This window comes from Trichechus manatus, unplaced genomic scaffold (assembly GCF_000243295.1).
Source record: "Trichechus manatus latirostris isolate Lorelei unplaced genomic scaffold, TriManLat1.0 scaffold00236, whole genome shotgun sequence".
Lineage (NCBI taxonomy): Eukaryota > Metazoa > Chordata > Mammalia > Sirenia > Trichechidae > Trichechus > Trichechus manatus.
Genome location: NW_004444172.1, coordinates 2,252,246 through 2,271,099, shown reverse-complemented (window position 1 = coordinate 2,271,099; position 18,854 = coordinate 2,252,246). Strand labels below are relative to the sequence as shown.

At 48.3% G+C, this 18,854-nt stretch overlaps 1 protein-coding gene across 1 annotated transcript; it reads left to right on the top strand.

Moving 5' to 3' along the window:
- Positions 1–13,730: 13,730 nt before the first annotated feature.
- On the top strand, positions 13,731–17,576 carry APLNR (apelin receptor). The gene is made up of 2 exons (XM_004389180.1): positions 13,731–15,385; positions 17,288–17,576. Exon 1 carries the CDS (start codon positions 14,173–14,175, stop codon positions 15,313–15,315), a length of 1,143 nt encoding a protein of 380 aa, XP_004389237.1. The 5' UTR covers positions 13,731–14,172; the 3' UTR covers positions 15,316–15,385; positions 17,288–17,576.
- Positions 17,577–18,854: the final 1,278 nt, after the last annotated feature.

Below are 18,854 nucleotides of genomic sequence, written 5' to 3'. Positions count from 1 at the left end.
AATAGACACCTGTCTCCCTCGAAAGTCTCCAATTCTCTCCCAGAAAAGGCCGCGGTGGTGTTTTGACTCATCATTGAGACTAGCATAGGGCCCCCCTAAGAGGAGACACTCAATAAACATTTGCTGATCAAGTTCCAGGAGTCTGGAGTCCCACCACTGGTTCAGCCACTGATTAACTCTTTTCACCTACCTCTTTGTGCTAAAGTTCACCCGTTTGTTAGAGTAGCTGGTGCCCAAGATATAGAAAAATGTATTTCCAGAGATAGAGGGAAAGAGAACACACACACGCACACACACACACACTTTAAAGAGATAATAGGATTAATTACATCTCTGTGACCTTCAGGGTCTGTGAGTTAAGATAGGAGTAGCTTGGGGGATTATGGATGAGGAATATCTCCATTTACACATTTCTTGCTTCTGCCAACTCACTGTGTACCTTAGTCTTTTTTCAAGATAAAATTAGTAGGAGCAGTGGGAGAGATTTTAGTACAAAGTTCATTGAGAGAAAAGGTCCAGCTAAGAGACTTAGAGCTGAAGTGAGAAGACATGTAAGAAGGCCTCAGTAAGTGTTAAATGGTGGATGAGGAAGTGAGGAGGGAGACTGGGATTGCTGTTATACAAGCAACCACCAGGTGGCGCTAGGTGCTCAGCAATAACACTTGCCTCCAGGGACTTGTCAATTGCATTGTCAGTTTATTAAAAAAAAGTTTCAGGCTTTTTCTAGTCCATATTTTTCCTTAAAAAAAGAGTTACACACATTTTCCCGTTTTATGTGTTATCTTTACAGAGTGACACGCTTGAGGAAGAGTCATGAGGACGATACAACTTCTCTCCGTTTTACTCCTGCGCCACCCAAAGAGAAAATGACAGAACATTTCATTTCCCCGGTCAGTTGCATAATACGATATTGAGTTATTACATTTATAACTACATTTCAGGAGAGAATCCCTAGCTCAGAACCCTGAACTGTGCTGAGGGTCCTAAGGCTTGATTCACCAGGAAATGGGAACCTGAACTGGGTTCTACTAGGACCTGTTGAGCCTCAGAATCATCAGCTGATTTGACTGTGGGTAAATGTTCTTTGGAGTCCCTGGGTGGTGGAAACGGTTGATGTGTTCAGCTGCTAACGAAAAGGCTGGAGGTTCCAGTCCACCCAGAGTTGCCTCTGAAGAAAGGCCTGGTGATCTACTTTTGAAAAATCAGCCATTGAAAACCCTATGGAGCACAGTTCTACTCTGACAACACATGGGGTTGCCTTAAGTTGAAGCTGACTCGACAGCAACTGGTTTTTTGAGTCCGCTTTGCTAAGGGTCCTTCCAGCCCCAAAGCTATAGGATTCTGGGGTGGCAATTCTAGTTGCCAGAGGAGCCCAGAAGAAGAAGAGGCCAGGCTTAGCTGGGCCCTCTGGGGACTCAGCTATCTGAGTCAGGGCCAGCAAATCAATACTGCGAATTCCTGGGGCTCAAGGGAAGACCAAGCTGAGTACCAGCTCGTCTCCAGCAGAGGTCAGCATCGTCAAGCGTCCAGAGGCACAGCAGAAATACAGTTGGAACTAGGTAACACCCTGGGAGGCAGCTTTGCACTTCCAGTCTGGCAATGACCTCCTGTGTCCAGTGCTTATTTCCATCTCCCCAACCAGCCCTTCAATGAGATGGATGACACAGTGGCTGCAACAATGCGCTTAAACATACGTACTGTTGTGAGGATGGCACAGGACTGGGCAACACTTCGTTCTGTTATACGTGGGGTTGCTGTGAGTTGGAACTGACTCCATGGCCCCTAACAACTACAAAACCAGCCCTAGGTCTGAGCGGTCGCATAAATGGGAGATGCTGTAGCACAAACCTTGTGCTTCTTGGCAAGGGCAGTTGCTGTAGGATACTGGTGGAGCCCTGGGGCTGATGGGTAGCTCATCATCCCAGCTCTGTGGCACCCACAGGCAACTACCTCTCTGTGCTCACACAAAACAATTGATTATCCTACCAGCTGCTATCCAAGCCTTGGGCAGGCAGAGCAGGCACCTTTCACACCTCAAGAAACTAAGATGGACGTTTTCATTAAAGCAGAAGAAGAACAAGAAAAAGAACATGGCTTCAGAAATTGTTCAAGGCCAAAAACTGTATACCGGGGGTCCCGGAACCAGTTATGCTAAGTTTGAATTCCATTCCCAGAAACTAGAAATCGAGGGACTTAGACAGGTTTCTTAACATCTTTAGGCCTCAGTTTGTGCATCTGTAAAATGGGAATATTGTCAATCCCATTTTTTGTTGTTGTCTCTCTCTATCCCACAAGGTTATTGTGAGATTAAATGAGATAATTATAATACGCAACGTTGACTGAACATTTACGCTGTGCCAGGCATGGACCTAAGTCTTAATGTCTAGTATCTCATAATTCTGACAATAGCTGTATGTTATTAACCTCATTTTACAGTTGATGTAAGTGAGGCTTGGGGGGATTCAGTAAAGGAGCCAGGATTGAAACCAGGCATTTCGCCTCCAGAGTTTACCCTTTTACTCATCATTCTTCATTAGAATAGTGCTTGGTGGCATGGAACAACACCTCAAAAAATATCAGCCATTATTTTTATTCTTATAACTATTATTGTTGTTGTTGTCAGGTGCCACAGAGTCAGCTCTGACTCACGGCGACCGTATGCGTAACACAATGAAAAGTAGCCCTGTCCTGTGCTGTCTCCATGATCATTGGTATGTTTGAGTCCATTGTTTTGGCTATTGTGTCAATCCTTCTCATGGAAGGTTTCTATGGTTTTCACTGACCCTCGACTTTACCAGCCATGATGCCCTTTTCTAGGGATTAGTCTTTCCTGATGATGTGCACAGAGTAAGCAAATCAAAGCCTCGCCATCCTTGTTCTAAGGAGCATTCTGGTTGTATCTCTGACTGATTTGTTCATTCTTTTGGCAGTCCCTGATATTCCATTATTGTTACTATATATTACTGTTATCACTGCTATTATTATGGAGTTGGTTGTGGCAGGATCTCTATGTTTACACTGCATAGTCAGAGGTGTGTTAGTCTCCTTTTATCATTACAGCCATGAGCCCTGGAATGACAGCCGCAGGTGAACTTCTCTTCACTCAAACTCACTGTCCTGCAGACAGACTGCTTGAAATTGGGCCAACGCCATGGTGCAGGAGAAAGTAGGCTCCATCGGGGAGATTCCTTTGACATCCTCCTTCAGTGAAGAGATTGTAGGTCACATTTGAGTGCTGAAGCAAGGCCCTGTGTTCGGAGAGTATATCCTGGCTGTAGTGCCCTCCAGCTTCTACAGTTAGAGTCAAGGGTTCAAATCTTTTCTGTTATTCAAAAGCTGAGTGATCCTGAGCCAGTGACGTAACTCTCTGATCCTCAGTTTTCTTATCTGTAAAATGGGAATCATAATGTAAATGATCTTGTGGCATTTTTTTCAAAACACATTTAAATGTGATCATGCAATACCGGATAATAAACTTTATGTATTCTATTATTAGTAGTTAACTTATGTGGGGCTCTAGCTTAGAGAAGAGAGAGCCACATCTCTCCCGGATTCTGTCTTGTGACAAACCACCAGAGATTGAAAGATTTGAATCTGAGTTATTTCCTTAATACAGGCCTCCAGTCTGGGCATCTGTGCTTCTTTCCTAAGGGGCCTCCCTCCGGAGTGAGTGTCTACAAGTTTAGATCGGATCCTTTTGTTTAGCGCTGTCCAATAGGAATATCATGTGAGCCACATTTTATAATTTAAAATTTTCTAGTTGCCACGTTAAAGAATAAACAGAAACAGGTAAAATTAATTTTTAATGACATGTTTTATTAACCCTCCCAAAACCCAAACCAAACCCCTTGCTGTGGCGTCGATTCTGACTCATGGCGACCCCAAGTGTTTCAGAGTTGAATTGCTCTCCATAGGGTTTTCATGGCTGTGACTTTTGGGAGACAGATTGCCAGTCCTTTCTTCTGAGAGGCCTCTGGGTGGGTTAGAACTGCCAACCTTTTGGTTAGTAACCCAGCAGTTAACTCTTTGCACCACCTAGGGACTCCTTTTTTATTAGAACAAAATACTCAAAATATTACCATTTTGACATGTAATCAATAGAAAATATTATTGAGGTATTTTATGTTCCCTTTTTGTACTAAGGGTTTGGAATTCTGGTGTGTTTTACGCCTACGGCACATCTCCATTCTCACTGGCCACATCTCCAGTGCTCAACAGCCACAAGTGGCAAATGGTTGGCTTACTAGATAGTGAGTGCAGGAGTAGCTCTTCAGTGGCCCCTTGCTGGCAACCAAATGGTGGTAGACTTGTTCAGCCTTATCTAATTTCAGCCCCAGGACATTTAACATTCTTCCCCATCTCTGCACCTTTGCTTACATCTTTCTGCTTGCAGAGTTTCTTGTGTCCTGGGTGGTTCCTCTCTATTCTTTTGTTGAATTCTCACACCAATCCTCCATGAAGCAGATACTCTGATGACTCCCATCTCACAGATGAGAAAACTGAAGCTAGAAATGATTAGTCCCCTTGCCCATGGCAACGTGACTTGTTAGTGGCAGCACTGGTCACCTACTGCAACACCCATGCCCCCCTGCCCGTGAGTTTGCTCTTTGGAAGGGTTCTGCTTATCTACCTCACTCTGTTTACTAAATAATAATGCATCTTCCCATTTTTTATTCTGCTCTACTGAAGGTAACACTTTTGGATGAGCGATGCCCCACACTAGAATGGGAAAGGGCTGCCAGGGACAGGAGAAGTGTCTGCTCAACATTTAAGAGGCCCCTGGATGACCCTCAGACTGAGGGGCAATAGAGTTGGTTTCTGCACTGGATTGGGGCAGGGGAGGCAGGCTGAAGATGCAGCTCTGAGAGACCGAGATGCCTTCCCTTCCTCAAGGAGGGTCTGGACGGAACACTGTAGTCTCCAATGTCTGCGGGGTCCCAGGGTGGAGAGCTTGATTTCCTCCCTTTGCCTGCCCCCAGCCCCAATCCGCCCTGTGCAGACTCAAGGCTGATTGCGTTGATCTTCTCCCCTGGAGGGCCTGGGCCCACATCCTCCCATTGTCATCGCTGATACAGTACCTCGTTAATTTAGACTCACTCTAAATATTTTTGGAAACACTGTGTTGCTCTTCTGAAGACTGGTAGGGCTGGGTGTAAGCCAGGCCAGGGTCCTGTCCGCCTCTTCCTGACCTCCTTCCTGCCTCTGCTGTTTCCTGTCCTTGCTACCTCCTGCCCAAGTCCCTTCTCTCTGGTAAACAAAGGCCAGCTCCAAGGAGAAAGCCTTCCTCTGGAGGACACCCTTAGGGATGCGAGGGGAAGACAGGGTGGCACAGGGGACAGCGTGTTTGACTCCAGTCAGGACACCTGGACCAAATCCTTTTCCCTCTCTGGGCCTCGCTTTCCTTATCAGTAAAAGTCAAGAAGTCAAGTGTGTGGAATAGATTAGTAGGCATAACCTTTTTGCTATCAAAGTCTAGTTTGTTGTCCCCCCCTCCCAGGATTGTTTATTTAACCCACAGTGTCTGTTAAATAATAATTAATTCACCTTACCAATTTTTATTCTTCAAACTCATTCTGAAGAAACAAAAGTCACCGCACCAAGGTTGAAATTCAGGTTTGAGTTGCCAGGGGCTGCGGGGAGCAGGAAATGGGGGAGGAACTTTTTAATGGGTGGGTAAGTCCCTCGGTGGTCCCTGGGTGGTAGCTGAAAGGTTGGAAGATTGAACCCATCTGGAGGATTCCATGGATAAAAGGCCCTGTGATCTGCTTCTGTGAAGACCATAACCAAGAAAATTCAATGGAGCAGTTCTACTCTATGCCACATGGATTCGCCATGACTTGGAATCAACTCAATGGCAACAGGTTTGTTTTTTGGTTTGGTTTAATGGGTACAGGGTTTTGTTTTGGAGTCATGAAAATGCTTTGGACCTGGATGAGGGTGGTGTTTGCATAAGATTGTAAATGCACTGCATACCACTGTATTGTACACTTGAAAATATTTTTTCACAATTTATATGAATTTTTACATGACATTCACAATTCGTGTGAATTTTGCCTCAATACATTTATAACAATATATATATTTTTCAAACAGAAAAAGGAAGAATGAAGGAAACAACAAAAATCAAGAAACTAAATTTGTACAGAAGGAAAATCCAGCTGTGGAATCTCTGAGCTACCATTGTATTAAAAAAATGTTGAAAATAATCCAACTTACTCAACGCCTTACTTTGAGGATGAAGGAAGAAGTGTTGAGAGGGGTGGGACTGAAGATATTCCTTCGGAAAGATGGCTCTTCCTCTGCTCCTCAGAGACATTTGCAAGATTGTAAAACCTCCCCCAAGAACCATTTCTAAGGTTGGAGAAAGCAGCTTTATATACTGGCTTCAAATCTCTCTGTCAATGGGAATTTAATCCAAAAAATGCTAGCTCCAGATATACAAAGATAAAAATGTTCATAGAAAAAAAAAAAAAATCCAAGCTCGAGGTGTTGACACTTGGCATTTAGATAGCCTGGGTTATCTTATTAAGGGGGAAATGTACCATTTCCAAAGGATTTTATGAAATACTGTTGCTGGCTCCCTGCTACCTCCTCTCTCCCATGACTATCTTCTAGGGCCTAGGACCTCTGCTTCCGAATCAATGGCTTCAGTGAAGTTTAGGAGTCTTTCCAGTTCTAAGTCATTGGAAACTACTCCCCAATCCAGGTGGTCTTGACAAAGGCCCTGACTGCTTCTGAGGCTGTAGAAACGGTGGTTCTATTGGCTGGGGCCAGGCAATTCCCATGTATTTTTTAGAGGCCTGCTATGCATAGAAGGGAGCCCTGGTGGTTGAGAGCTATGGCGAGTTACGGCTGCTAACCAAAAGGTTGGCAGTTCGAATCCACCGGCCACTCCTTGGAAACCCTGTGGGGCAGTTCTACTCTGTCCTATAGGGTCGCTATGAGTTGGAATCGACTTGATGACAACTTTTTTTTTAAATGTATAAAAGAGTCTCTGGGTGGTACAAATGTTTAAGCACTCAACTACTAACCCAAAGTTTGGTGGTTCGAACCAACCCAGAGATGCCTTGAAGTAAGGCTTAGAGATCTGTTTCTGAATGGTCACAGCCAAAACCCTACGGAGTGCAGTTCTACTCTTCAAGCCATGAGGTTGCCATAAGTTGGAATTGCCTCTATGGCAACTGATCTGATTTTGGTTGGTGCTCTGGATAGAATCCTGTGCCAAATAATGGGGGTATGGGTGGGCAATAGTGAATGAGTGGGAGAGAGGGGACGGGCAAGAGATAAAGAAAGGCTTCCAGACCTCTGTAGCTCCAGGTCTAACAAATAACCTGTAGTCACAGTGGGGAGAATGGATCTCATCTATCCATTGCCCTGCTCCACTGAGAGGCTCAGTTTGGCCTCTTTAGCAAGAAACCCTCTTCTCCAACCACTTCTGGCAGCCACTGCTGCAATTCTCAGAATCACAGAAAGCTAGACCCGCCTGGTCCAACAACCTCATGTACAGATGGGGAAACTGAGGCTCAGACAGGGGAAGAGCCTTGCTCTGGGCCACATAGGAAACTGGCCATTCAGGTCTCAGCTGGAAGGCCAGCAACCTCAAGAGGGCTTCCTGGTCTACCCTGTCTAAAACACCCCTTCCGTGTATTTTGTCTCATCCTACAGTTTAACTTTATTGGTAGTGCTATCATCGGGTTCATTGCATTTATTTCTGGTGTATGTGCTCTCCTCTCTTCCCTGCGTCTAGACCGTATGCGTGGGAGAGTGGGGCGTGGTCTGAATCATTCACACTGTGTGCCCAGTACCTGCAACAGGGTCTGGTACATAGCAGCTGCTCCATAAGAATTTGCTGAGTGAATGAATGAGCAGCCAAGATGGGATCAGAAGTGAAGATTCCTGGCTCTGGGGTCAGTAGGTTTTCCTGCATTCGCTGTCCCCAGAGCCCAGGGCCTGACTGCCTGGGAGCGTGCAGTTGTGCCAAATGGCCGGGGAATCAGGGTTTGCTGGGTGGTGGGGTGTTGTCTGCTTCAATTGTCAGAATGCAGCTGGCCATTTGTTTTTGGTCAGATAAGCGGCTAAAGTAGGAGGTGTGTGAGAGAGTATGTGTGTGTGTGTGTCTGTGTGTGTGTGAGTGTGAGTCTATAAGGCTGGGATGAGAGGGCAGTTGTGTATCTGGAGAAAGAGAGAGGGAATTCCCAAGTGTGGGACTGGGCAGCCAAGCTTCATTTTGTCTGTGTCCCTGCCCTCCCTCCCCTTTCCCTCAGATAACATCACCAGCTGTTAGGGACACAGCTGTGGCAGCCTCATGGGAAGGAGGGGAGAGGGCCCTGTTACTCCCGGTGAGGTCTGAAGCTGTGGAGTTCAAAGCAGACCTGTGAAATGAGGGGGCTGGAGCAGAGAGCTAGAGGGAGGAGGTGAGAAGTCAGCAAGGGGCAGCAAACGGCAGCCTTTCCACTTTGATGTCCACAGCCCAGAGCTTCTGGCAAGGTCTGGGCGAGGGCCCGGGCCGAGGAGTTCAGTTGTTCTCCCTTCATCCCAAACCCTCAGCGAGATCCAATTAACCACCCCTTCCTGGCCTCTGAGGAGGATGTTTATCCTGAACACAGACTGCACCACCCATGAGTCAGCCCATGAATGCATGGACCCAGCATTCATGCTCCTAAGCACACACAGGTGCAGGCACAAGGAGACCTCATGCACAGCAACCACACGGTATACATACACACGTGCACACACACACACACGCATGCACACTCGTACTCACAAGGTGCACACAGCTGCACACAGCCACAGGCACAGGGCCCAACCAGTCCCAGTTTCCTAGGCCAGGGACAAACTTTGGAGGGAGGGGCTGGTGTGTGGGAGGAGGACTAGAGTTGCTGATTCCAGGGGACTCTAGCAGTCTGGGCTCTCTTCAAAGAACCCCGTGGCAAATCTGGGCCCTGTCCTGCCAGGAACGGTTCATCTCAGCCTCATGACAGTACCCTGAAGCAATCACCCAGGAGAGAGAGAAATCCGAGAAGAATCTCACTTGGGCCTCTCCAGGGCAGACCAGCCAGGGACTCGGCCCAGCAGTCCAGCCTTAGCTGCTGATCTGCCAAATGGCTCAGGGTGGAGGATTCTGGTGAACGTTACCAAAAAGGTGCCCTTGTTAATACAGCAGAGTAGCCCTGGGGTGAGACCCATCTTTCTCCTGAGTGAATTTCTATTGCTTCAATTCAATATACATTAACCAGGCGCCAAGTTGAGGGGATTGCAGAAATGAGAAGCAGGGAGTCTCTGTCCCCTGGTACTCGGGCCTCACGGTCTAGTAGAGGGCTAACTTCGGCGCCCTGGGAACACACAGGGTCAGCCTCCAGCTACTGGTCCTACTAATCTTTCATCTTCTTTATCGGATAGTGTGCCATGAGACAGGGACAGATCAAGACAGGACCTTGGGGATCAGACAGGGTGAAGAGAGGTTGGCTGATTTTGCATATGGGGCTGCCATTCCTGGTGGCATGTTGACCATCTGGTTCCAGCCAGCTGTGACTAGAGGCCGGATCTTATCAACACTCTATCCCCCCCCTTAGCCCCAATCAGTGGCCCCCTCCCAGGCCTGGCCCCCAATTCCTTCCCCTTTCAATGAGTCTCTTTCCCAGGTTCCTTGGGTGAGATTAACTCCTTCTTTACCCCCTCTGGGGCAGAGAAGTTGGAGGCCAGAGGATTAAAGAGTTGAATCCATATCCTTTCCCGCAGGGTCTCCAGGCTCCCATCTGGCCCAGGTTCCAAGTGGGAGCAGCTGGGAGGGCGGGTAGAGAAATGCAGCCTGATTTCAGGGACACTCCAAGCTCACTTTCTCCTCTCCCCCTGTTCCTAGCTGCAAAGGGATGGGTGCCTGCATTTTCCTGGAAGACCCAGGGAAGTTCTGGGAACACTGAGAGACTTGAATTTGTTCTTAATCCATTATTTGTATTCACTGCAGAGCCACCTATTTTGACCTGAACTGAGCCCAACAGTCCTGCACCGCACTTGGGTCCCTTTTGGTAAATAAAGATAGTCACTGAAGAAGTTTGACACGGCTGAAGGTTAACCATTTCCATCCAACCTGGCTTTCAAGCGATAACGAAAGCCGTTCTGCTACCTGCACAGACGTCTATTAGCAAGATATACAGCAGCGAGCAGGCCCCGAAAAGTTCCTCCCGTGTGTCCTGGGAGAGCAGTGAGGCCCCAGCTCTGGGTCCTACTGGGTGTCCTCACCGCCATTTTGCAGACCACCCAGGTTCCAGAGGCCAGGGACTGTGAACCTTGCAGCTGGCACGGGGCAACCAGAAATCCCAGGATGTTAATCATTGCCTGGGTGTAGAGCATAGCCTGGCAGGATTTTTATACTCTGTTCATCCAAGGCTGGGGATCATCTCTAAAATATTTTAGTCAATCTATGTTTTCTCCTTTTTTTTTATTGTGGTAAATATATAGGAAACAAGACATTTGCCATTTCAATAATCTTCACATGTACAGTTCAGTAACGTGTTCATCTTGTTGTTCAACCATCACCATGCCTGGATTTTTCCTTAACAGAAGCTCAGTGTCACCTAAGCATTGTGTCTTCTGTTCCCCCTCCTTCCTGCCTGCCCCTGGTTACCACTAATAAACTTTGGTCTCTATATACTTGCCTATTCTTGATATTTCGTATAAATGGTATCATATAATATTCGTACATTTGTGACTGACTTATTTCACTCAGTATGTTTTCAAGAGAGCCAATCTATTTTTAACTTCACCCAAGAGAGCTTATTTTAAAGAAAATTACAGGTATCCTAGTATAGTCCATGGAAACCCTGGTGGCATAGTGGTTAAGTGCTATGGCTGCTAATCAAAAGATCAGTAGCTCGAATCCACCAGGCGTTCCTTGGAAACTCTATGAGGCAGTTCTACTCTGTCCCATAAGGTCGCTATGAGTTGGAATCGACTTGACGGCAATGGGTTTGGTTTTTTTTTTTTGGTAGTATAGCCCTACATTTCTATATTGCTTAACAGATCCCAAACCCCTAAATGTTAAAAAGGGTTGGAAATTTTTATTCGGGGGTATGGTAGTATGGTCCATGGGCTCAAGACAGCATTGGTTCAAATTCTGGCTCTGTCAGTTATGAGCTGAATGACTTTGGCCAAGTTACTTCACCTCCTTATGCTTCAGTTTCCTTAGCTGTAAAGGGAAGCTAATGAGAATATCTACCTTCTAGTATTGTTGCACTGATTAAAAAAGATAATATAAAAAACTCACTGCTGTTGAGTCGATTCCAACTCATAGTGACCCTATAGGACAGAACAGAACTGCCCTGAAGAGTTTCCAAGCCTGTAAATCTTTACAGAAGCAGACTGCCACATCTTTCTCCCACAGAGAGGCTGGTGGGTTCCAACTGCCCATCTTTTGGTTAGCAGCTGAGTGCTTTAACCAGGGCTCCTTAAAAGAGATAATAAATATGTGTAAAATGCATAGGACATTTGGAACAATGTCTAGTGCTCGATACTGTAATCCTCAAGAGAAACACCAACTCGGTAATCATTCCACATTCCCGTAGAGTAAAGGTCACCCAAGGCTCGCAGGCTATGTCTTATCTTCTTCTCCAGCCTCCACTTCTGTATCTCCCCAGTGCACCTCAAGGCTTCTGTCCTGCTTGTGTTCATTTCTCTATCTTTGCACTCACTTCATGTCTGGCCTAGCCTCCCTGTTGTGCTCCTACCTTCTGTTCCTGGCAAGCTCCTACTCGAAGGACATCAACTGGGGGCCCAAGGATACGTTTTACTTGTTTGTTTTTCAAACGGAATTAATTCCCTAAATTTACAAGTCAGGAAATTTCTCATTAAAAAATCCAGAATTTGCAATTCCCCTGACAAGTGAAGAAAAGATAGGCATAGTAACGCTGGGTTCCACATTTCTGCATGGCAACAAGAGACAAAGAGCTGAGAAGCTCTTCTTTTGGGGAGTGTGCATGCTCTGGTTTGCCACAGTGTCCACCACTCCATCTCCTCTCAAACTGACTGCTTTACCCGTAGACACATTCGGCCTGGTTCCTGCAGGTATTTGAGTTTGGGACCCTTGCTTTAAAACTCAGTTTCCCTATAGATTTAATGACTCTATGAAAGATCCTTTTGTCTGGGGTTTCTTTTGCCCTGTGAGTCTGTCCTGGACCCTCTAAAATTTTCTATGCAATTTGCAAACTAGAGCAATCCCTCTTTCAGTGTGTTTGCAAACCACAAAGCTGATGGAGAGAGGGTCAGGGTTGAGGGGTACAGGGGATAGTGTGAGGGGGAGAGTGGGAAGAGGGCCCTAGGGTGAAGCTTGGCCTGGGTGGGGGATGGGAGTGCAGGGTGGGGAGCAGAGGGGACAGACTCCTACCAGGAGGGCTTGCCAGATGCTGCAGAAGATTTCTGACCAACCCTCCCTCCAGACAGTGGATACTAGCTTGGAAGCCTTTTGCTCTGGATGCAGACTCATCTCCTGATTTTGGTCTCCCTCACTTCTGATCAACTTTAGGTAGCCTCCCCTACTTTGGGGTTGGGGAAAGAGTCTTTATCTCACCTTGTTCTTCCTTCTCTCTTCCCTTGCCACGGGTTCTGAAGAGGTTACCAGATGGGGCAAAGTGAATTTCTATGGGAGTCTGCCCATGGCAGCTCCTCAGTGGCTACCCCATTCCTTGCTTCCTCCTCTAGTTGCAACTTCCTGCCCCTACATGGACTTAAATAAACTTCCTTGTCCATGGAGGGCAGAAAAACCAGGCAAGGCATGTAAGAGTCTGAGGACGGAAATGTATCCCTGCTTTTACCACATGGTGAGTCATACACTCATTCCTCTAGATGCAGATTCCTCTCTATGCCTAATTCATCCATCAGCTTACTCATTCACTCAACAACCATCCGTAGATCACCTACTATATGCCAGACACTTGCACATGCAAGGGGCCTTGGTGGCACAGTGGTTAAGAGTTTGGCTGCTAACCAAAAGGTTGGCAGTTCGAATCTACCAGCTGCTCCTTGGAACGTTATGGGGTAGTTTTACTCTATATACAGGGTCACTATGAGTCAGAATTGACTTGATGGCTTTTTAATGGCTGTAACTGTGGGTAAGACATTTACCTTGTGGGTCTCAGTTTCCTCATAGATTTAATGACTCATTTTCCCCACAGATTTAATAACTCTATGAAAGATCCTTTTGTCTGGGGTTTCTTTTGCCCTGTGAGTCTGTCCTGGACCCTCTAAAATTTTCTATGCAATTTGCAAACTAGAGCAATCCCTCTTTCACTGTGTCTGCAAACCACAAAGCTGATGGAGAGAGGGTCAGGGTTGAGGGGTACAGGGGATGGTGTGAGGGGGAGAGTGGGAAGAGGGCCCTAGGGCGAAGCTTGGCCTGGGTGGGGGATGGGAGTGCAGGGTGGGGGAGCAGAGGGGACAGACTCCTACCAGGAGGGCTTGCCAGATGCTGTGACCATCCAGCGAAATCTCACACCCTCCTTCCCCCCACCCTCCCTGGCTCCAGCTTAGGCTGGATTTCAATCTGCATAATTTGCCCCATAGAGAGGGGATGGGAGAGAGTGAGAACAGGAGGGTGAGAGAACTGAGGAGGGGGTGCCCCAAAGGGTAGGCATGAGACAGCGGCCAGGGGAAACCTCAGGGGCTGGGACAGAAGCTGGGGAAAAGGTGGCTGGCAGTCAGAGGGAGGAGGTGGGGCCAGGAGGAGAGCAGCAAGCTGCAATCCCCAGATAACATTCTGCCCAGTACAGCAGGGGTCAATTTGGTCCACTTCGGCCAGTGACAAGAAGGAAAAAAACAAGTGGGCTGTAACTTAGAGATCTTAAGACTCACAAGTGAGGGCTTGGTCTGAAGGTGGGAGGAGGGAGTGATGAGTCAAGAGGAGACAGAGACTCAGGAGGGTGCAAGGAAGTGTCTTGGCTGGGCTGGAGGCAAGGGAGGGTGGAGGGAAGCCTGCAGATGGGAGGCATCCTCAGGGGTCCCACAATAGAGAGGGAGCTCCTCCTGCTGCAGGGAAGGGCTCTGTCCACTCAAAGGCACCTTCAGCCCTTTCCCAGTCTCTGAGGCTCCAGCTAGAAGCTCAGAGTGCTTGCTGAATTGGTGACACAGCCCCCGAGCTGGTACCTCCGGGGCCCCCTGCCCGTCTTCTCTCCACTCCCCAGCATGGAGGAAGGTGGCGATTTCGACAACTACTACGGGGCAGACAACCAGTCCGAGTGTGAGTACACGGACTGGAAGTCCTCTGGGGCCCTCATCCCTGCCATCTACACGCTGGTCTTCCTCCTGGGCACCACAGGCAATGGCCTGGTCCTCTGGACTGTGTTTCGGAGCAGCCGGGAGAAGAGGCGCTCGGCTGACATCTTCATTGCCAGCCTGGCAGTGGCTGACCTGACCTTTGTGGTGACTCTGCCACTGTGGGCCACCTACACCTACCGGGACTACGACTGGCCCTTTGGCACCTTCGCCTGCAAGCTCAGCAGCTACCTCATTTTTGTCAACATGTATGCCAGTGTCTTCTGCCTCACCGGCCTCAGCTTCGACCGTTACCTGGCCATCGTGAGGCCCGTGGCCAACGCACGGCTGAGGCTGCGGGTCAGCGGGGCCGTGGCCACGGCTGTCCTGTGGGTGCTGGCCGCCCTCCTGGCCATGCCGGCCATGATCTTCCGCTCCACCGACAACCTCGAGAACAACACCAAGGTGCAGTGCTACATGGACTACTCCTTGGTGGCGACCTCGAGCTCAGAGTGGGCCTGGGACGTGGGCCTGGGAGTCTCGTCCACCGCCGTGGGCTTTGTGGTGCCCTTCATCATCATGCTGACCTGCTATTTCTTCATCGCCCAGACCATCGCCAGCCACTTCCGCAAGGAGCGCATCGAGGGCCTGCGGAAGAGGCGCCGGCTGCTCAGCATCATCGTGGTGCTGGTGGTCACCTTCGCCCTGTGCTGGATGCCCTACCACCTGGTGAAGACGCTCTACATGCTGGGCAGCCTGCTGCACTGGCCCTGCGATTTCGACCTCTTCCTCATGAATGTCTTCCCCTACTGCACCTGCATCAGCTACGTCAACAGCTGCCTCAACCCCTTCCTCTACGCCTTCTTCGATCCCCGTTTCCGCCAGACCTGTACCTCCATGCTCTGCTGGGGCCACAGCAGGTGTGGGGGCGCCTCCCACAGCAGCAGTGGGGAGAAGTCGGCCAGCTACTCCTCGGGGCACAGCCAGGGGCCCAGCCCCAACCTGGGGAAGGGTGGGAAGCAGACTCACGAGAAGTCCATCCCCTACAGCCAGGAGACTCTTGTGGTTGACTAGGGCTGGGATCCCGGAGCAGCCCGAGCCCTCTGCCTTGCCCCAGCCTTTGCCCTTGCTCTCTGAAAATCAGGTAGAGTGACCGAGCCTTCTTTCTTGCCCTTTACTCTTTTGCTTTCTCCCTGCACTCCAACTCCCTTTGGTGCTGCTCTTACTCAGTTACTCTCTTCCCAGAGGTTTAGGTTATAGTGGAAGAAGACCGAACCTCCAGATCCAAGCTTGGTTTCTGTAAGACTGACCTTGCATAACCTCTTTGCTTCTCCGAGCCTCAGTCTCTCCATTTGTAAAAAGTAGGGGTGGTAATATTCATCCTAAAATGTTGATGTGTGAGTCCTTCGCTCAATAAAAGTTAACTTCCCTCCATCCTTTTTCTTGGGACCCAGTACTCTTTCTGATTTTCCCTTGCCTCTTCCTCTCTCTCCTCTTTCCTCTCCCTCTGTCTGCAATCTTTACTCTTAGTCCCTACCTTCTGCCTCTGATTCCCCCTCCCAGAGCTTGTCCCCATCCCTTAGTCCCTCCTTCTCTCCTTTTTACTTCTTCCTTCTGAAGGCTCCTAAGGGTTAAGAATCCAGAAGCTTGCAAGCTCTTTATTGTTCCCAGACAGAGTTAGGAAATGGACTGTGGTGGGTGTGGGCTGTGTGCCAGCTGGGAGCTCCAGAACTTCCCCTAAAATTGGATCAATTCAGTGTCATTTCAGGCTTCAGGGCTACGGCAATATCCAGTTCCTTCTCAGAAAGTCACTTTCTTTCTTGTAGCCCGCCTAAAATGCCGGTTAGATATGCTTTCTGCAAATTTCCTGGGACCCTTTCATTTATCCTGTATTTTCTGTAGAGATTGGAAGGCAATGGGGCTGATGAAGCTGTGGGCTCCTTGGTTTCATTATATGAATAGGGATTTGGGAAGGGAGAAGGGAAAGTAGAGAAAGTGGGGCTCAAGGAGTCTGGGTTTAGTCCATATGCTGCTTGGTTCCCCTCTCCCAATCCTGGTCCCTCTGAACCTCCTTCAGACTGCAAGCTGTGGGTCGATCCCCTGACTCCCCACCTCAACCCATCACCTTGGGCTGGTTTACTTGGGCGCTGGTGCTACTTGGTACCAAGAGTCACTTTGGTTGGGGTGGGGATGCTTTCTCTTTGTGTGTATATATAAGCATGGATATTCACAGTCAGAAGAGCAGTGTACTGGTGTCACTTGGATAAACCTCCTCCCACTCCTCACTCTCCACCTCATCTCTCCTCTTTGCACAGTATCCTTGAGGGAAGAAGGGACATATCGAGGCAATATAGGATAAAACTGAGTCCACTCCCCGCTGGATTTGGGGGCTCTAACGGCTGGTCCGTGTTTTAAGAGAGAAGTCTATGTTTGCGCCAGGATCCCTACTGGGAGATCTCTCCCAACAGGGTCTGGTGGCCAAGGCTTGGGGAATTCCTATGAGCTGGGTCCCTGTTCATTCCCTAATTCTATGAGGGAAATAGGAGTCTGGTTAAAAGCTTCCCTGGCCCCTTTCTCATGCCTCCCCACCTTGCTTTGAGCTTATGAGCATTTCCCTCCTCACTCTTCCTTTCCCAGGGTCAGTGGTCCTATTCCTAAGGAGAACATGGAATACTAGGCACTGGGTGGGTTTGGACTCACCGTTAGGATGGGACCTCTTGGCTTCTCCTGCTGAGTTGGGGTCTGGGAACAGGGACTGGGCAGCAGTGGGGCAGGTGGGGGGTGGCTGAAGGATGACATCCATGCTGCAGGAGAAACTTTGAGGAAGAAACTGATGGTGGACCCTTTATGAGATGGGAGCGGGGTGTATATTCCGGGTTTTGTTCTTGGAAGACTCTGGACACAAAGGACAAGAACCATGGACGCAGGAAAAGCCCAGCTTGATGTAAATGGACATCATGAGTGTCCCTGGGTTAGAGCCAGAAAGAGAAGGGAAGGGGTTCCTCTCAGCATAGTCTACCCCATCACAGACTAGAATCTTCCACAGACTCGCTTACTCTGCCCAGGACGGTCCTCAAAGCATCCAGTCAGGGCAGGAGGAAGCTTCTAGAAGAGAAGAACGTGCCCTTCTGGGGCCCTGCTGGGTGACCTACAGAGACTTCCTGCCTGGAATTCAGTGGGTGCTGGGGAGAGAAGATAGAGAACGCTGCCTGCTGTGATGCTCCCTCATCTCCCCACCTCCTGCCCCTTCTTCAGCATGTGTGTGAGGTTTTCTGACCCTGTTAGTCATTGTGGTTCATCAAATAAATCTGTTTTGTGAAACTATTGTGCCCAAAGCCTCCTCTCACAAAATTGTCTTGGGAAAGGAAAATAGCCTCAGTTTGCAAATGCCACAGTGGGATGGAGGTAGGGTGAAAATGGTTGAAGGGAGAAGGGGGAGCTAGAAGGAGGGGGTGAAGCTGGAAGTTGGAAGGGAAGTGGGAGAGGTGAGAAGATGGAGGAAACAGACACCAGGAAAGGATAAGGAGCTGGATCAGGGAGGGCAAAGGAATAAAGGACTCGGGAGTGGCCAAGTTTTATGTTCTGAAAAACCACAGAATGAACTCTTGTGCTTGGTGTCCAGAGCACAAGCCTGAGGGAAAATACCAACATTTCTTCCCATTGGGTAGGCCTATTAGTTTCATCATTCATTCATTAGTTCATTCATTCATTTCTTTGTTCATTCAGCATCCCCTGTCTCAGTCATCTAGTGCTGCTCTAACAGAAGTACCACAAGGATGGTTGTCACAGAGAGAAATTTATTGTCTTCACAGTCCTGTGGGCTACAAGTCCAAATTCAGGGCATCAGCTCCAGGAAAAGGTTCTCTCTCTCTGTTGGCTCTGGAGAAAGGTCCTTGTGATGCCTCAGTCTTTCCTTGGTCTGGGAGCATCTCAGCACAGGAACCTCAGGTCCAAAGGATGTGCTCTGCTCCCAGCACTGCTTTCTTGGCAGTGTGATGTTCCCATGTGTCTCTGCTCACTTCTCTCTTTTATATCTCAAAAGAGATTGCATTAAGACACTAATCTGTCAACCTCATCAGTATAACCTCTTCACAGTGATAGAATTTACAACACATGAGGAGATCACATATAATCTCATCATCGTGGTGGAGTTTACAACACATAAGGAAATCAAGTCAGATAACAATCATACAATACTGGGAATCATGACCTAGCCAAGTTGCTACACACATTTTTTGGGGCACACAATTCAATCCATGACATCCCCTATTGACTCATTCAAGGTCCCTGGGTGGCACAAATGGTTTGCTTTTGGCTACTAACCTAAGGGTTGGTGGTTCAAATCCACCTGCTGGTGCCACAGAAGAAAGGCCTGGCCATCTGCTTCTGTAAAGATTATAGCCAAGAAAACCCTATGGGGCAGTTCTATTGTAACACATGGGGTTGCCATGAGTTGGAATTGACTCAAGAGCAATGGGTTTGGTTTAGGTATTGACTCATTCATTCATTAATTTATATGGAGTGAGCACCTGCCCAGTTTAGACCAGAAGTGTGAATCCTTGCTCTCCCATCAGAGTCGTCCTAGATGTTTTTGAAGATTAAAAAAAAAAAAA

What these genes read in the sequence shown, in the direction of transcription:
- APLNR (XM_004389180.1), top strand. Translation starts at nt 14,173, where the DNA reads ATGGAGGAAGGTGGCGATTTCGACAACTACTACGGGGCAGACAACCAG.